Genomic DNA, 16583 nt, shown 5'->3' with positions numbered 1-16583 from the left:
CTAATACCTGGTTATGCATCTACTAAAATTTGTCCACTAAAATTTTCCCATATTATGTTTTCTTTTGAAGCTTGGGATGCTGGGTTTTGCGTTAATCTAGGGCGTAGAGAGATTCTCAACGCTGAAATTTGGGCATCTTTTTGGGATTACAACTTGCTTGGAGGTTGGAATAAATGAGTTCAACATCTTTCGGTGAAGTCTGATTCAACAATTGTTGTCTAGTTGATATCACATGGTGCCACAGATAATCATCTTTGTGAATTGATTCAAGCTTCATGCGATGCTACTGAAGATAAAACAATCAGCCCCTTTGTTTAACAAAAAAAAAAATCCATTGAAAAGATTCAACAATCATACATTCTTGTTTATTCTACGAGCGGGTCAATTCTAGGGTTTTCGCGTGTACCAATCTACTTTGTTTACTACCATAGTGGGTTGACGACACGTCATAAACCTATCACCTTTGAAGCAGGCCACGTTGAATGACCAAAATGGCCATCAATTGTTTGGGAAGTATGAAAAATACCCCTTGACAAATTGACCTTGTGATCTACACACCATGTGCCACGTCAATAAGAATTTTTGTGTTCATGTCGGGTCCTTTTCAAGTAGAACACGTCCAGAGCGCCCACCCGCGAACGTTAGGGTACCGTGGGCATTTCGCCCATTAAGGCGGCTAATTGTGCAGTGGCAATCTTGTGGTTTTGTCTCATTGAAAGTGACCTTTTGGGAACAAAAATTCCTTAATTAATAAATCTCCTCACAAACGGACAAGTTCTCGGCGAGAAGCCCTTGTCTGCCACTGCCCGAATTATTTAAAAAGCTTATACCATTCATACATTTTTTTTAAATTTTCGTGTTTAAAATATTTACGGAATTATCAATTTTTTTTATAGAAATATTTTAAAAATCAAGGATCTATATAGAAAAGGTGTGGTGAAATGCAAACTTTAGCCAGTATTAGCAAGATATAGGAAAATCAAAATTTTTATAATTTCTATCGAAGACAACTGATATAAATTTCTATATATCCATCGATATTTTCGTAAATTACCATATCGATATTTATCCTTTTATCAATATTTTAAACACTCCTACACAACAATCTCAATTTCTGATAGTCGAATTAAATGAATTGAAAAGAATCAAATAATAGAAATTAACAGAGAATGTGTGAGAGATAAGAAGAAGTGAGGATTGGACCCTTTAAATGTAATATATCATTAAATTTAAAACCAACAAAGTTACTTTCAGGGGCATATATATAATCTACATCAAAGATAACTGTTTAGGGGCAAAGGAAGACCTGGTTCTTGCGTTCATATTATGCCAACAAAAACTCTCTCTTCACCACAATTGAAGGAGAATTTTCTGGGTTTTGTCTTCTCTAGACTTCCAACAAATCCCATATTTTCTGTTCAGTTTCTCATTGATTTAATTAAATTTTGAAGTAGTAGCTATAGCCTTGCTCGAGAGAGAGAGAGAGAGAGAGAGAGAGAGAGAGAGAGAGCGCCAAGAACAAGATAAGTGGGGAAAGAAACAACGGAGAGTTTGGAAGTAAGACAAACAAGAGTGAATAAAAATCTATCTTCCTTTTATCTTCCTTCAATGTCAAATATCACAGGTAGTGCAGCTACTGGGAGCTTCTCTTCAGGAAATTATGGCGGAGAAGAAGTTCAACAGCAACAACAAGAGCTATTAAATCACCATGCAAACCTCCATGGCTCCAACTCCTTCCTTCCAACAACAACTAATATCGATAGCAATGGTATCTCCACTGCTCAAGTACAAAAGCAACCTCCACCGGCTAAGAAGAAAAGAAACCTACCAGGAACTCCAGGTAGATCAATTCAAACTTCTTACTTTTCTGTTGACGTTCACCAATTTAGTCTGCTTGTCAGCTGCAGACCGGACCATGATGTGTAGTATGGCTCGCCTAATCTTTTGTAACTTGAATATGCTTAATCGAGCTTCATAGATGTTTAAAAAACTTTCATTTTAATTTCTTCAATACGTGTTATTCTTATCTTCTAGTTATTATCTCGAGTTTGCTCTATGAGTAATAATCTTCATTCTATGTATCCTTTTGGTCAAAATATGCATGCTTGCATATATTTAATAATTAGTTCAATTATTTAGTTCTTAGATAGGTAGCTAGCTAGCTAGCTAGCTATCTTCAAACAGATTTGATTCAGTTCTTGAAGGAGAGCCGTGGATTATTTGGTTTCCAGACAAAAAAAATATTGATGGGGCCAGAAAAAATGAACTATATGTATTATTGATATATCTATAAGTAGTTCGAAAGGGTTCAATTATTGGTTCAGTGTTTTACGATTATTGTAATAAAGAGATTGAGATCCTCTCCGAATCTCACATTCTGGAGCCTACGGATCAAGCAATCCAAAGCGTTCAAGTGAGAGTGATCATTTGGGTGTTGGAGAGAGAGATTGTGTGTAAGGTGGGTCAGTGAGATAGGCTAATGGGGATCGATCGAACACTCCAAATTATTCAATCTATGGACTCTTGAGTGTGAGATCTGAAGTGGATCTCAATCCGTAATAATGTAGACTCTTGGTTTGCCTTGACTAGGGTCTCCCTCCTTTGTTTCTTTATTTGTGTGCTCAACTATTTCAAGTAAAAGATCTTCATATATACATTCTCAGTTGTCTGAGAACCATCTCATTTCCCTTTCCCTCATGTTGCTGACGATTTTCTGTCTTGATAAAATCTGCCTTGTAATCGAGTGTATACAACTGGCCGAAATACAACATATTATCTCCCTCTCTTGAGATAGTAATTTCAAATTGTAGTACACAAGTGTATTTTTTTTGTAGTCTTTTACTATTAAGCTTCCCCATCCACAATAAAAATGCTCCAAATTTCTTAATGCATTTAAACTTCTTAATGCTAATTTAATTAATTTCAAACATATGTACTAATTGTTTAAAAATCCATCTAAATGCAGACCCAAGTGCTGAAGTGATTGCCTTATCACCAAAGACCCTGATGGCCACAAACCGGTTTGTGTGTGAAATTTGCAAGAAGGGGTTCCAAAGGGACCAAAACCTCCAACTGCACAGAAGAGGTCACAACTTGCCGTGGAAGCTTAAGCAAAGAACAAGCACCGAAATCATTAAGCGAGTCTATGTCTGCCCAGAACCCTCCTGCGTCCACCACGATCCATCGCGGGCACTCGGGGATCTTACGGGCATCAAAAAGCATTTTTGCCGGAAGCATGGTGAGAAAAAGTGGAAATGTGACAAGTGCTCCAAGAAGTACGCGGTGCAATCGGACTGGAAAGCTCATTCAAAGATCTGTGGTACTAGAGAATACAAATGTGACTGTGGAACCATCTTCTCCAGGTAAATTAGTATTCCAGAAAGAGAATTGTTAAGTGGGCACTCTCTCAAACGTGGGACTCTTTATGGACTCTTTATCACCTCATATTTTTAGCACAATACTTTATAGTGTTCGCACGGGAATTGATGTTAAACGCAGGGTGACAGAGAGTCCATGTAAAATCCTACTTTTGAGGGAGTCTCCCAAGCATTTTTTTAGAGAAAACTTATAGTAATGTCTATATAATTACAGGAGCATTTTTTCTCACCACCCTAAACTTTGGTGTATGCTCACCATACGCCTAATCATCTGTCACGTGTTCTTACATTTAATCTTGGTTAATTTTTTTTCAAAATTAAAAAAAAAACATTTAATGTAAAAGTTAACTAGAATTAAGTGAAAGAGCACATAACAAATAATTAGGTGTATAATGAGTATACATTACAGTGGGAGCAAAAGTGCTCTCGATAATTACACAATTTGAACAACTACGATGACAGATGTTTTGGATAGATAAGTTGTGCCGCTTGTGCATGCATGGACATTTAAAATTAACATATATATAAGAAACTGTTATTAGCACTTTAAAAATCTTAATTTGCACTCCTCACAAGTGTTATTTTCTTTTTAAATATAGAAAATTTAAAGTGTCAAATGAAAATTTTGAAATCCTAATAACAATTCCCTATATATATATATATATATATATATATATATATATATATCTCTTTAATATTGTCAACTTGAATGACTGAAACTAATCTTTCAAAAATTTATTATTGAAAGTGCTAATCATTCTTATTTAAAAAACATTTGTTCCTTGAACCTTCTATGCAATAGAATAATTGTACATGGTAACAATTCCATATATATCCTTAATATCGTCAACTTGAATGACTGAAACTAATCTTTTCAAAAATTTATTATTGAAAGTGCTAATCATTCTTATTTAAAAAACATTTGTTCCTTGAACCTTCTATGCAATAGAATAATTGTATATGGTACTTGATACATGAATCTTGTTTAATTTTGTCTGTCCTCTACGCCGGCCATTAATCAAGAGACGTATTCGGTTTATTGTTTGCCTTAACTGGTAGGGCTTTTTGGCCTATAGCAATAGTAAATATAGCGGCACACAGTTTTCACTTTGTTAAATATGTCTGAATTGAGTCTCATAAATGAACTTTATACAGTTTAGCTTACGATTACTATTGGCTGTCTATATATTGTGCAGAAGAGATAGCTTCATCACCCACAGAGCTTTTTGTGATGCCATAGCTGAAGAGAACAACGCAAGAAACCAAGGAGTAGTACTAATGTCCAACAATATTATGGGAGCACAAAACTTACAACAAGGCCAACTTTCCAACAGTGAGCTCATCATCTCCACATCAATGCCCATGAACAACAACAAAATCAACGATAACCCACCATCAGCAAGATCAGATATTACTACATCTGGTCAATTTCATCATATTTTTGATGCCAAAAATACCCCTTTAACCCTAGAACCCCAACGACCCTTCCCAATACCCGCAAAACCCTTAAACATGTCACCGAGATCCCTAAACAACAACACTTCATCATCTTCACCATCGTCATTACTCTTCGAATTAAATCACGGCGGGCACGGTCAATCACTCATCCCCAGCTCATCAGGCCACTTATCCGCCACGCAGCTGCTACAAAAAGCGGCTCAAATGGGTGCAACTATGAGTGGTGGTCCTAACCCTAACCCTGGTAGTACAACCATAACAAGCATGGCACCCTCAACCTATGGTACAACTACTGGTGGGTACAACATGAACCGCTTCATGCAGCAGAGAGATCATAACATTCCGCAATTAGAGACCTCGCCACAGTTTTTCAGCGCTAATTGTGCGCAAATGGGGATGTTTAACGTGTTATTCGATCATCATCAGAACAATGGTTTCTTGAAGAACATGGAACATGAAAACAATGGGACTCCAAATAAAATAGGGTTGAGGGGTGCTAGTAATGTGGGCAGTGGTGATACATTGACAGTTGACTTTTTAGGGCTTGGAGGATCGGGTGATATTAATAGACCAGAAAATTTTCATGATCAGCAGAAACAACAACACGGTCAACAAGATCAGTTAGGGTTTGGAGAATTTGATGATGATGATCACCTAATAATGCAAAGGTTTGGCTGAACATGATCAGTTTCGTCATGAAGGAATGAGATGGCTGATTCAGCGTAGTTTTTAAGTTTTACTTTTTGTACTATTAGGTTTTAGATGCTATGATCTCCATGTGATAAAATTTAGTTTTAGTAAATGAATTGTTTCGATTGATCTTCTTTTTTAAGTTTTTTTTTTTAAAATTTTTATAATGCTTGTGTTCTCCCATGAGAAACCTACTTGTTTCTTCATTTACATGTAACGTCTCTTTACTGTAGGAACATCTTATCGGAATTGTTTATTCTCTTTATCATCATCTAAATATTATATCTACAAAAAATATTCAACCTGGAGGGCATTTAGCCATTCATATGCATCAACTAAATAGACGGTTTTGGCAACAAGTCGTATCATCATGATGAATCATCCATTTATTTGATTTATATGAATAACTGAACGATCCCAAATTAAATAAATTTTTATTATAGAATTAAATATGTGTGATCCATACATGTGTCACATAGACAAACTAACAAAAATTTTAACGGAAGCTAACGGGAGGGACCAATGCTACACATTTTGTCAAACTTAAGGCCCTAAATTAAATAATTTTTAGTTCGAGGATGAAATCTAAACTAGAGTGAAAGTTTGGGGAAAAATCCTAAATTTTACTCAATTATATTTGAAAATTAATTAATAATAAATTGTTACTACCTCATTGGCTAGATTATTGCCACTTCAATAAAATTTCTTCTGCTTTTGTGAGGGCTTCTTGCCAAGATTTCAACTCTTTGTGTAGATGTTTGCACCTACTCGAAAGAGATTGCTCGGACCGAGATGTGCCTTGAATATGCTCAATAAATTGGGGAAGGGATCCTCTTCGGATCCCTTCCTTCTAATCCACCAAATCAGTGGATCTGTGTCATTGAAATTTGATCCAACGGCTGAAGTTGTTATAATTTTTAAAGTGGGCCCCTGTTTGTAGCCGTTAGATCAAATTTAAATGGCACGGATCCACTGATTTGATGGATTAGGAAGAAGGGATCCGAAGAAGATCCTTTTCCAATAAATTGTGCATGAATCTTATTCCACATTTGTTGCATCCTCATCTCATTTCATGTGATCGGGTGATGAGCAAACACTCACCCAAGCCCCATGCCAAGCAACATCTTCCATGATCGATCAATTGTCCTATCACTCTTTTTTTTTTTTTTTTGGTAACAAACGGATTTGGAAAGTTGAAAACAAATATAGGAGTTTGTAGGAAAAATAAATATTAAGTTGTAGTGGGAGAAATGAAGAAGATGGTTGGGTATATATAAAATAAAAATAAAATGAAATTCTTTTTTTTTAACGATCGAATTAATTCTAACTGTTTGATTTTTCTTACTGCCGATTCCGACACACCAAAACGTTCTACATGGTATAACAGAAACGTTTTCAAATTTTTTTTACCGTTGAAAATCCATAATCATTGGGTTCTTCCGTTGGACTTGCTGCAGCGGGCCAATTGTTGCAGGTTTTGTCAGCTCACATCCTGATTCCACGCGTGGATTGCAGGCGCCCGTTGGAAAAAAATAAAAAGATCGTGGCTAACTTCATGCGGACATCAACTGTACCTCTTGACTGAAGGCCGGGCTTAAATTGCACAGGCATTTGGACGGGCATGGCTTGGCCCACCACCTGCCCTTATTTCGGCCTGCTGGAGGTGTTTTGGGCAATTGCCATTTCCCTTTGCCCAAAGGCAACCGTTGAAAATGCTCTCTATGAGTTTTAGAAATATGAAGGGAGTACTAATTCTACCACAACCACTCGTTCGGATAAAACATGCGTTGAACTAAATAAGCCGGCACTAGTGCTTCAACAAAAAGATAAGACAATGCCGGCATTGCCCCAATACTTTCATGCATGCAAACATATATGCCTCAACCTGAACCAGATACGCATAATCACACCGTCCTCCGGCTGCCGGAAAAAGGGTTTGCGAGAGGTGAGAATAATCCGGGCAGAAAGGCCTCCGGCGGACCAATTTGCTTCACTACAATCAGGGTTTAGGCGGCGGCTTCTTCTCGGTTTAGGGACAGCTTCTGTGGTTGCTCTTGGTGCTGATTTTCTCGGAGTCACAAGTTTTCTTCTCGGGTTGTCGCCGGAAAGTAGTAGGAGTCTTAAGCTGGATGTGGTTTATCCCATAGGAGGCTACAGTAGGTGCATTGACACAAATGAAGGATTTGGTCAGTTATGTATTATGCTATTATGTTTGATGTAGTTTCGTCGATAAAATTATTTGGACACACAAAACCGACACGCTTGCTGACACACTCTCTAGTGCAGCTTGGTGTCTAACCTGTACCAAAGAGCATATCAGCATGTCAATATTGAGTGTCTAAATTGCATCGCCCTAATTTTGCGTTTAGATAAATTGATGAATTAAATTTTTTTGAATGAATTTTGGACGTGACAGAATTTATATACCCAGCAAGTTGGGTTGGAGATCAAACACTTCTGTATCGAGCAGCAGAGAAAAAGGAATTTGAAAGATCACTTGATCCTCCTCCCTTGAACTTCAACACCAAATCCAGGACTGATGGCCGCCGACGAAATGTCAGTGAACCCATTGTCGCATTTGGCCCGCCCGCAACCACCGGCGAGCTCAATGTTAGCGTCATTGTGTCGCTAGTTGCTCCTGATTTCAAGTAAGCAAATGAAGGAAGTCTATGGTTTCTGCACTTTCATGGCATTTCGATTTGAGGCTGATTTTTGACGTTGTTTTTCGTAGAATTGAAGCATTTGGAGGACCAAAAGAGGTAGGAGAAGCCGTGGTTAGGACCGTCACAGGATCCGGCAAACGCCCCGACATCAAGGGAACTTTGATCGAATCAAAATTGAGAGAGGATAGTGCAAGCAATGTTAAGTACTACGAGCTTGAATTCAGAGTTGAGAGCCCCTTGTTTCACCGGCATAACATTGCGGTATGTTGCGTTCGTGGTGGTCGGTTATTTACACTTAATGCTCAGGCACCGGAATCAGCATGGCCGGAGTTGAAGTCTGACTTCCATAGAATTGCCGAATCGTTTAGCCTCACCTCTTGATATGAAGAGAGTGCATTGCCGTTTCGTGTTCGGCGATTCTCAGGTCGTCAATCACATGGTTACAGAACAAAACTTTGTGAAGTGTTGGCATTTACTCTCACTTTTTCATTAACTAATGGCACAAGTGCTACATTGTTGTTCGAAAAATTCTTCAAGTGCAGCATATAAGCACATTTATACATCGAAAAACACACGTCGAGGCGTCTAGCCGCCCCCCTCTAATGAAATTTTCTTCATCTAAACCGTGCAAACGGATTCAAGCACAAGTTATCTGTCTTCGTTTAGTCATTTTCTCCAAATTCTCAGAAACTGCCGCGGTCAGATTTGGATCTTCAAATCCAAGCTCTGCTCCAAGTCTGCAGCAGAAGCATAAAGCAGAAGCCTTTAAATTTGTCTCGAACGAAAAGGCTTTAATATTTACAAAAAGAAATGAAAACAAAGCTTGGAAGGTCGGAGTGGTCGAGGAAAACCTCGGTCTACCCCATTGTCAACGCTCGGATCCCCTACTTAATACGGTGAACCATGTGCAAAGGAAGAGAAATCCAAATCCTATTTCCAGTTCAAATTAGAATCTACTAATGTTATATTATCCCCTGTCCTACACTTCCCTCAATCCATGCACATAAGGCAGCTCGATGCCAACGGAACACAATGCAAGTGGCCACATATCTTTGTATAGATTTTGTTTTTCCTAATGGATAAAAATGCGGGATCGAAAACATCAACAAAAGCAATAAGAAGAATATAACGTTGATTTGCTTACTTTGGATCGAGTACCAACTTCTGAATCTCTTTAATGGCTGAACTTGCCGCATAAAGTGATATCTTTCCTACCTGCATTAGAACCCAACCGCGGGAATTGAGAATACCAACAAAAGAAATTAGTCTAGATTAGCGCACCAGACGAGAGGGCACAACATTTCCAGAACTGATAAAAAATAAAAAAGGAAAAAGAAGGAAGGCACGGAATACTTCTAAGGAAAATTTCCGTTGTCCAACCTCCAACACTTGTAGCTTTGCTTCATGGTCATTTGGAAGACAGCGAATCTCATCAGCTAGTTGTGCAGCCTCACCGAGGCTTTCAGGAGATAAGAAATCAAGACCCAGCTGAACAGTTGACTGAAAAAAAAAAAAATAGAGTATGACTTATTCGATTATATGCTAGAAATAAATGCACTAAAGATTTAGGATATCTAATGTCCCAGAGACCAAATTGTTTTGCTATGTGACATCCTCGAACGACCAAGAAATAAAAATGGTACAGACGCAAGTAGAATTGTACACTTTACATAAACTACTTGTCAAGCCATTCTAAACCCTTCACAATTTCATTCAATAACACGGAATTGGTACTTCAAAAATATTAATTCAGCTACAAAGAAAACTACCTGAAGACTCCTGACTTGAAAAGGGCATCCAGCGGGAATAAAAACAGCTTGCCCCAAATGTTGTTCAAAGGACCATGGCTCAATTCCTGATAAAACAGGAAGAAAAGCATAAGTATTAAGTTCAGAATTTTTATAACTTGAATGCTGAAAATCTCAAAGAATGCTAAATATCAAGATCACAGCCACATGCACTACAAAAAGTAAAATGACGTACATCATCACTGAAGTATAGACCAGTAACCAGTTAGAAATGCAGGTCGCGGTGTGTAAAGTAATTTGCAGAACAGGGAATTCACACGTATAGTTCAAGCCAGAGTCAATTTGACTTCAATTGTAAAAGTCAAATTCAAAGAACACATGTTTCCGTTTACGAAACATGTGCATTCTTCAATTTTCAACAGAAGTCATGGTAACGACCAGGAAACCAGTAAAAAACAGCAGCTGAGTAGACAGCTGCAGCTTGCCTATGGACATTTTGAGGATTTTTGCTAATTAAACCAAAATGGTACACCAGAAATTGGTACAATGGATGGCTACTAGCATAACTATCAACAGAATGTTTTCCCTAAATCATCTTAGTGGGAAATGTATAAACAAAAGGAGGGAAGGGTGTGGGTGGGTGATCTCTCTACACAAAATAAATAAAAGAGATATAGTTAAGTCATCCTTACCAAATTCCTCCTTCAATTTTCTTTTATGATCCGCATTCAGGAACAATGTCCCATCATAAAGAGGCAATGTTACCTGATATCCAAAATGTAGCATCAGTTATTTGCACGGTATGCAAGCCAACTCTGTTGAATCAATTGGGGAAAGGTACAGGTATAAAAGACTTAAGAGATAAACTTACAAAAATATTTGTTTCATTGAGCTTCCCAAATTCTTGCCAATGTATTCTCAAATACTCAGTCAGCTTTGGAACATCCTGTCGACGGAAAACATCCCAAATAACTCCCAGATGAGTTTTTTCAGAGACATCTTTACCGTCTCTCTCTAACTGTTCACAGTTGGCGGTGTCATCTTCAACCATAGGAGTGGATTCATGTCCATGGTCTGCCGTACTCTCATCTTTATCTGAGGCCAAGGTTGCCCCATATTCATTCTCCACATTCTGACCAAGTGATACATCAGACCTTGTATCCTCTCCCATACCCATTTGAAGATCCCCGGATGATTCTTCAACCTCAGATTCCTCGGATTTTTGTGTGTTCTCAATCTTTGTCTTCTGCAAACCTTTTAGCTTTACCTCACATGCGTGCACCAGCAGGTATACCTGACCACAGCAGTTTGATAGGTGAAAATATGTTTATTTGATCCAGATAAAAAATTAGTTCATGAAACATGCAAATCAAATGTTCATCCATATCAAAACAATCCAACGCCAAAGAAATAAAAAAGATATGAAGATCTTAAGTTTAATACCTAAACGTAATGTTGCATCAAAACTTATGCACAAAATTGCATACCATTAGCTAAAAGTTCTGACACGGATACATCATGGTACCAAAAAATGCTTTATGTGCGCACGTGTGTGTATGTAGTACACACACATGTAGAGGAGGTTTCACTTGCACAGCATAAAAGCATGACTCCCCTTGACAGAGTTGATCACATTTACTTCACTTTGTGGTCAACTCCATCAACAGTCCATGGTGGTCCATGACAACCCTTTATTTAAATGTATATCGTCTTACATCAAACAGATGAATTACAAAATTAATAGCCATGTTTGCAAAGCAAAAACAAAATCTACATTAGAAAAAACGATTTGCAACTTCAACATCAATGGCAATAAGTCAACAAAAATGAAGAACAACTAACCATGTCATGCATGTTGAAATGGAGATTGGTCAAGGAGTCGTGTCTACCAAGTTCCTCATAGGTCCCATAAGAAATAAAAATCTTAGGTCCAACCTCGTTTTGCAAAGAATAGTGTGGCAGTTTTGCAGCAACATTTAAAAGACCAAACTTGGAGTGAATATACTCAAGTAAGGGCAGTCTGCTGATAAATTCAGGTCTCTGATATAATAAGAACTCTTCAGATGCACTAGGAGAAGGCCAATCTTTGAGTTTCAACATTTCTGGCATACCATTTTCATTAACTCTTCCCTCGGAGTAGCCTTTCATGAATTCACTAAGTTCAATATCAATCTGCCATCATGTCAAAGCACAGAGGTATACTTTAGGTTTACAACACAATATATTACAAATCAACTAAAGAATTATTTCATTACAACAAGAGTTGGTTACAAACAGCTGATACATAATATAAGAAGGAAAGAAAGGCAATACAGGTAAATACAAGAAATAGCAGTTAGAGCGAACCTCAGACCAGTCACAGCAATTTATGGCCTTCACCCTTCTGTTCTCATCCTTTAATTTCTCATCTGCGGTCTCCCGAATCCCTCTCCATATAACCATTGGATCCCAGCTTGAAATTGATGAGCTATCAAACACCTCCTTAACAATGATGGGCTCACCCCTATGCCAATGCCTTTTAAAATTGCCAATCCCATCAGATTTGATATCTTCAGATGCAGCACAGTACAAGAAATTATCGCTATCCTCTCTATGAGCATACTGGCTAAGTCTTGGATCGTTAAGCCCAGTTTTCTCCAGATTGACAGCATCATTGACTGTACAGCCACTAACCATTTCCTCTGCATTTTTTAATAGTTTTGCAACCCAGTTCATCTTAAAGATACGGCTTAAATTCAACGATGAATGGCCACAGCCACCATACTCCTTTGGAGGGCAAGGGATACTTCCATCACTGTGGGCTTTCCAGTTGGAAAACTTGTCTGCTAAATTTACTCTGACTTTGGACAATTTTGGTTGCTCCAACTTGGTATCTTTTTCTCGCCTATCCTCACCAATTTGATTCTCTACCACCTCTCCTCTAACACCAGGCATGGATGCTTCTCGAAGATCTCGACAACAGTTAAGGCAGAGATCATACGCGCAGCGGGAACAGTGCCAATGATAATCAATGATGGGAATTCTACAGAAATTGCTGCATAAAACACATCAAAAGGAAATGTTCTTCAGAACAGGAAGAAAATGTTTGTGACAGTACAGCTGCAATAAATAGACCTAAAATTGCAGACACATCGACAAAAATAAATTAAAACAAAAACTAATAATCTACAGAAACATCAAGATTTCTTCAGTTTCAGGAGAAAATGGAGTTTTGATTAGTTTATCCCCTTACAACAAGTATGACAGCAACGTCAAGTTCTTTCAGTTTCAGGGTAATCTGGATTTTGGATCGCTCTATTTATGAAAAACATGATAGAAACATAGTTCCTTCAAATTCAGGAGAATATGGAGTTTGGGCAAATTCAGGAGAATATGGAGTTTGGGCAAATTCAGGAGAACATGGAGTTTGGGTCACAAACATGGCTGAACAGCCTCAACTCTGTAGGACCACGTGAGTAGGCACGATTTAAAATGTTTACTAGTTTATTATACTTATTTTTTTTATTAAGAACATTATTCTATGATATGAAGGGGTAAAGTAATTGAATTACCAGCACATTTGCTCATCTGCATTCAATTTTGTCCGGGCAAGATCTATATCAGTTCCTGCAAAATACATATGTAAATAAAATGGTAAAACAATGTACAAAAGACACAAATATATTGAAATCAAAATGCCATGAACATATTAGATCATCTTACCGCGAAGCTTTTTTTCCAGTTCAACTTCAAAGCATTGTACTTGATGGATTTGCTTAACTATAGGAAGCACTGAAGACAGCAGACAGTGGAGATATTTCAACTTATCTAGCACTGGGATCTCTCTTATCCTTACCTGCAAAACAGAAACATCAGAAATACTCATTCACCTAAGCTGATCATCTCAACAGAAAATTCGTCACAAGTTTTTGGAAAATTTAAACTCAATCATATAACTAGTTCAAGACTCCTTTGTATGAATTACCTTTACCAAATTATCTCTGCGTAGGCACACTCTGCAATTACAAGTGCCACGACATGCTGGACAGGACCTCTGAATCTCTTCTAATGGGATGTCCGAGTACCTAAAAAGTTAAAACATGAATACAGAATACGGACATGAAACTGAATCACTTAAACATATGCGTATTGTGTCTTTTCAAGACACTCAACCTCACCATGTTGAAATACAGCTGTCACAGTATCCTCTTCTATCACATTTGAGGCACCAAATGACTGTCTCTCTGTCATTCCTCCGACACTGATGGCAAGTTTGGCCACCAGTTTCTTCAGAGGATTCTGATCTTCCATCAGAGTCTTCCTGCAAGATAAAGGTTTTGCCTCAATATTAGAAAACATAAAAGTAGTGATTATCCAATTCTAAATCGAAACATACAGCTGAATGACAAACAGACTAGCAAATGGGACGTTTCAGTCTTTATTCTTGAATCCCTACATTTGATGTTGATGAACTATAATCTAACTATCTAAGCGATACTGAAATGTACTAAAAATCAACAAGTATAACTGACTATTTAAGCACACTTGTTTTACAGAGCATTATTACCCTGTAGGGGAAAAAGCTCTCTTTGTCATGCGTCAGTATGGAAACTATACTAGCAACAATAGATAGCAAAGATCAACTTATAAAAACTAACTGATGCACCGAAGACATTGTAAAACCAACATACCGAAACTGTCATAGCATTAACATCAAAACTCCTCTGCGGTCTGTTCCTGGATGAGTCCAAAGCATTAGCAGGTGGTGACTTATTAGACCTCCAATTTTCCTCATACTCATCCAAGTCCATTTCGTCCTTTGGTTTTGGAGAATTACGCACAGATAAACCCTTCACGGGTGGTCTCTCAAGTGAATAACGAAAATGATTTTTTGATACCTTCTCCATGTACTTTCTCTCCTGTGACTTCACGCTAGCAAGTGGTACATCCAAATCATCACTCTTACTCTCCAAGTAAATATCACTTTCACCTAACGACTTCCTCTTGGCTTTTTTCAAATTTGCTCGCATTGCAGAATTAGCTGCCCTCTTCTTTGCCTGGATGTAATGTTTTTCACATACTGTTTTATCTGGCATAGACATGGCAGTGCACCTCCACTGTTTCCCATCTGATCTCTTGCATCGCAAATCATCCGGAATCCCGACATTATCGTCACCATTCCCAAGGGCCAAACGTGGTTGATCCATTACAGCGAACTCGTCACAGTTCTTTTACACTGCTTACAGTGTTATGCTTGCAAGACCTACCTACAAAAAGCCCTTTAATCAATGTAATAACATCAAAGAGTGCCTCAGACTCCAAAGAATTAGACATACACTAGCTTGCAACAATGTTGGTCAACTCACAGAAATATCGGCAATGCACAAGCGGAATCACGGTGCCTATGACAAAATTAAAGCATTTTCGCCTAAACAGATCCGAAAGCAACAAACTACCCTACTAAACTCCTAGAACCATACATAGGTTCTGTGAATTCTAATGCGGTTTTTCAAATCATAGCAGATCAGTTTGAGTTAAAGGGCCAAGCAATAAAATTGTCACCATTAATGCCAGGGCAACGTAATTACAAGGGGAGAATGCAGCCTTACCTCGCTTTGCAAAGAGGCTGTTTCCACGACTTGAACCCGTGACCTTTTGGTCATAAAGGAGCAACCTTTCCGTTGCGCCAAGGCACGGTATTTAAGTTAAAAAAACAGTCTCTCCCCTCCACTGCCTAAGTTAAAGACCCAAATCCTGCATTTTTTTCCTCAAAACTAAATTTTACAGTCGACAAACAGTAAACTTGAAAAATCTCAATTAAAAAGTTAAACCATTCAAATTCAATTGTGTGTTTGTTCTTAACAACGCTAAAACCTACTCTAATTCTACCAAACAAGAAGCAACGAAATTAAGAGAGAATAATTAAACTATAATTAAGTAGGGAACCTATGATCAAACAAGAGGTAGAGAAAAATCTATACACGTATCGAGTTTCTTCGTTCTTTAACGACAGAATTTCCTGAGCTCAAAATTCCAGACAGAATTCAGATCATAGAAGGAGAATTTGAGGTATTTTTAGAAAGAGAAAGTACCTGAATGCTGAAATTAGGGTTTCATTGAGACGGCAGCGGACGAAGGCACTGAAGCATATAAATTCAATGGAAGGAGACGGCGACTCTCTCTCTCTTTCTCTCTCTAGCTGTCCGTGTCGTTCTAGTGTTTGTGTTTGGGTTTAATTTCGATTTTACCTTTTAACTTGTGTTTTCTCTTTTTGCTCTTCCGGCTATTTTCCGACATCTGTGAAACTATACCAGAAAACCCAGACTTTTTTTTATTTTTTTTATTTTTTTTAAGTTAGTAGAGAATCAAAGCCTATGCCATGTAAGAACTGTTTAATTTTTTTTCTTTCAGTACATCCATATTTTTAGATTAAGCAGAGAGTTCAACAAAATCACATAATGAACAACCTAATTTAGTATCAAATTCGTCATTCACGAGATTTGAACTAAGACATCTCACTTTCAAATAAAAAAGAATACGATCAGACCGTAATATTAAGTGACAAGAATTGTATAATTTTTAATTGTTATTTAGTAATCATTCCTACACAAAAATTGTATTTGAATCTAAATATTAAAATGAATCAAACAATTATCACGTTGTACAAC

General features: G+C 37.7%; 3 protein-coding genes across 10 annotated transcripts; 2 read left to right on the top strand and 1 right to left on the bottom strand.

The window, feature by feature from the left end:
• Positions 1 to 1305: 1305 nt before the first annotated feature.
• Positions 1306 to 5659, top strand: LOC126594607 (zinc finger protein GAI-ASSOCIATED FACTOR 1-like). Its single transcript, XM_050260986.1, has 3 exons — positions 1306 to 1840; positions 2966 to 3362; positions 4574 to 5659. Exons 1-3 carry the CDS (start codon positions 1609 to 1611, stop codon positions 5511 to 5513), a joined length of 1569 nt encoding a protein of 522 aa, XP_050116943.1. The 5' UTR covers positions 1306 to 1608; the 3' UTR covers positions 5514 to 5659.
• Positions 5660 to 7233: 1574 nt separating this feature from the next.
• Positions 7234 to 8811, top strand: LOC126593201 (psbP domain-containing protein 7, chloroplastic). Its single transcript, XM_050259138.1, has 3 exons — positions 7234 to 7711; positions 7942 to 8173; positions 8257 to 8811. The coding sequence occupies exons 1-3, from the start codon at positions 7360 to 7362 to the stop codon at positions 8567 to 8569; spliced, it is 897 nt and encodes a 298-aa protein (XP_050115095.1). The 5' UTR covers positions 7234 to 7359; the 3' UTR covers positions 8570 to 8811.
• On the bottom strand, positions 8652 to 16213 carry LOC126593199 (E3 ubiquitin-protein ligase JMJ24). Of its 8 annotated transcripts, none has more exons than XM_050259131.1 (15): positions 16008 to 16213; positions 15525 to 15669; positions 14607 to 15182; positions 14094 to 14236; positions 13901 to 14000; positions 13639 to 13771; positions 13488 to 13542; positions 12283 to 12970; positions 11779 to 12108; positions 10808 to 11230; positions 10629 to 10701; positions 9958 to 10043; positions 9542 to 9688; positions 9333 to 9403; positions 8652 to 8925 (listed from the first exon to the last, which is right to left on the bottom strand). In XM_050259131.1, the coding sequence occupies exons 3-15, from the start codon at positions 15120 to 15122 to the stop codon at positions 8826 to 8828; spliced, it is 2865 nt and encodes a 954-aa protein (XP_050115088.1). In that variant the 5' UTR covers positions 15123 to 15182; positions 15525 to 15669; positions 16008 to 16213; the 3' UTR covers positions 8652 to 8825. The 8 variants fall into 8 exon arrangements, with proteins under 8 accessions (XP_050115088.1, XP_050115091.1, XP_050115089.1 ...); XM_050259134.1 differs by having other exon boundaries at positions 14607 to 15178; XM_050259132.1 differs by lacking the exon at positions 15525 to 15669 and having other exon boundaries at positions 15897 to 16213.
• Positions 16214 to 16583: the final 370 nt, after the last annotated feature.

Source organism: Malus sylvestris, chromosome 12 (genome assembly GCF_916048215.2).
Source record: "Malus sylvestris chromosome 12, drMalSylv7.2, whole genome shotgun sequence".
Classification (NCBI taxonomy): domain Eukaryota; kingdom Viridiplantae; phylum Streptophyta; class Magnoliopsida; order Rosales; family Rosaceae; genus Malus; species Malus sylvestris.
Note: the sequence above shows the minus strand (reverse complement) of the source record. Positions and strands in the feature narration are given on the sequence as shown.

Excerpts from the sequence above, each read along its gene's own strand:
- LOC126594607 (XM_050260986.1), top strand. The coding sequence starts at position 1,609 with ATGTCAAATATCACAGGTAGTGCAGCTACTGGGAGCTTCTCTTCAGGA. Across the intron at positions 1,841-2,965 it reads AAACCTACCAGGAACTCCAG|ACCCAAGTGCTGAAGTGATT; the intron begins GTAGATCAATTC and ends ATCTAAATGCAG. Across the intron at positions 3,363-4,573 it reads TGTGGAACCATCTTCTCCAG|AAGAGATAGCTTCATCACCC; the intron begins GTAAATTAGTAT and ends TATATTGTGCAG.
- LOC126593201 (XM_050259138.1), top strand. The coding sequence starts at position 7,360 with ATGCCGGCATTGCCCCAATACTTTCATGCATGCAAACATATATGCCTC. Across the intron at positions 7,712-7,941 it reads TGACACAAATGAAGGATTTG|AATTTATATACCCAGCAAGT; the intron begins GTCAGTTATGTA and ends TGGACGTGACAG. Across the intron at positions 8,174-8,256 it reads CTAGTTGCTCCTGATTTCAA|AATTGAAGCATTTGGAGGAC; the intron begins GTAAGCAAATGA and ends TGTTTTTCGTAG.
- LOC126593199 (XM_050259132.1), bottom strand. The coding sequence starts at position 15,122 with ATGGATCAACCACGTTTGGCCCTTGGGAATGGTGACGATAATGTCGGG. Across the intron at positions 12,109-12,282 it reads ATTGCTGTGACTGGTCTGAG|ATTGATATTGAACTTAGTGA; the intron begins GTTCGCTCTAAC and ends ACATGATGGCAG. Across the intron at positions 9,404-9,541 it reads AACGGAAATTTTCCTTAGAA|GTAGGAAAGATATCACTTTA; the intron begins GTATTCCGTGCC and ends GTTCTAATGCAG.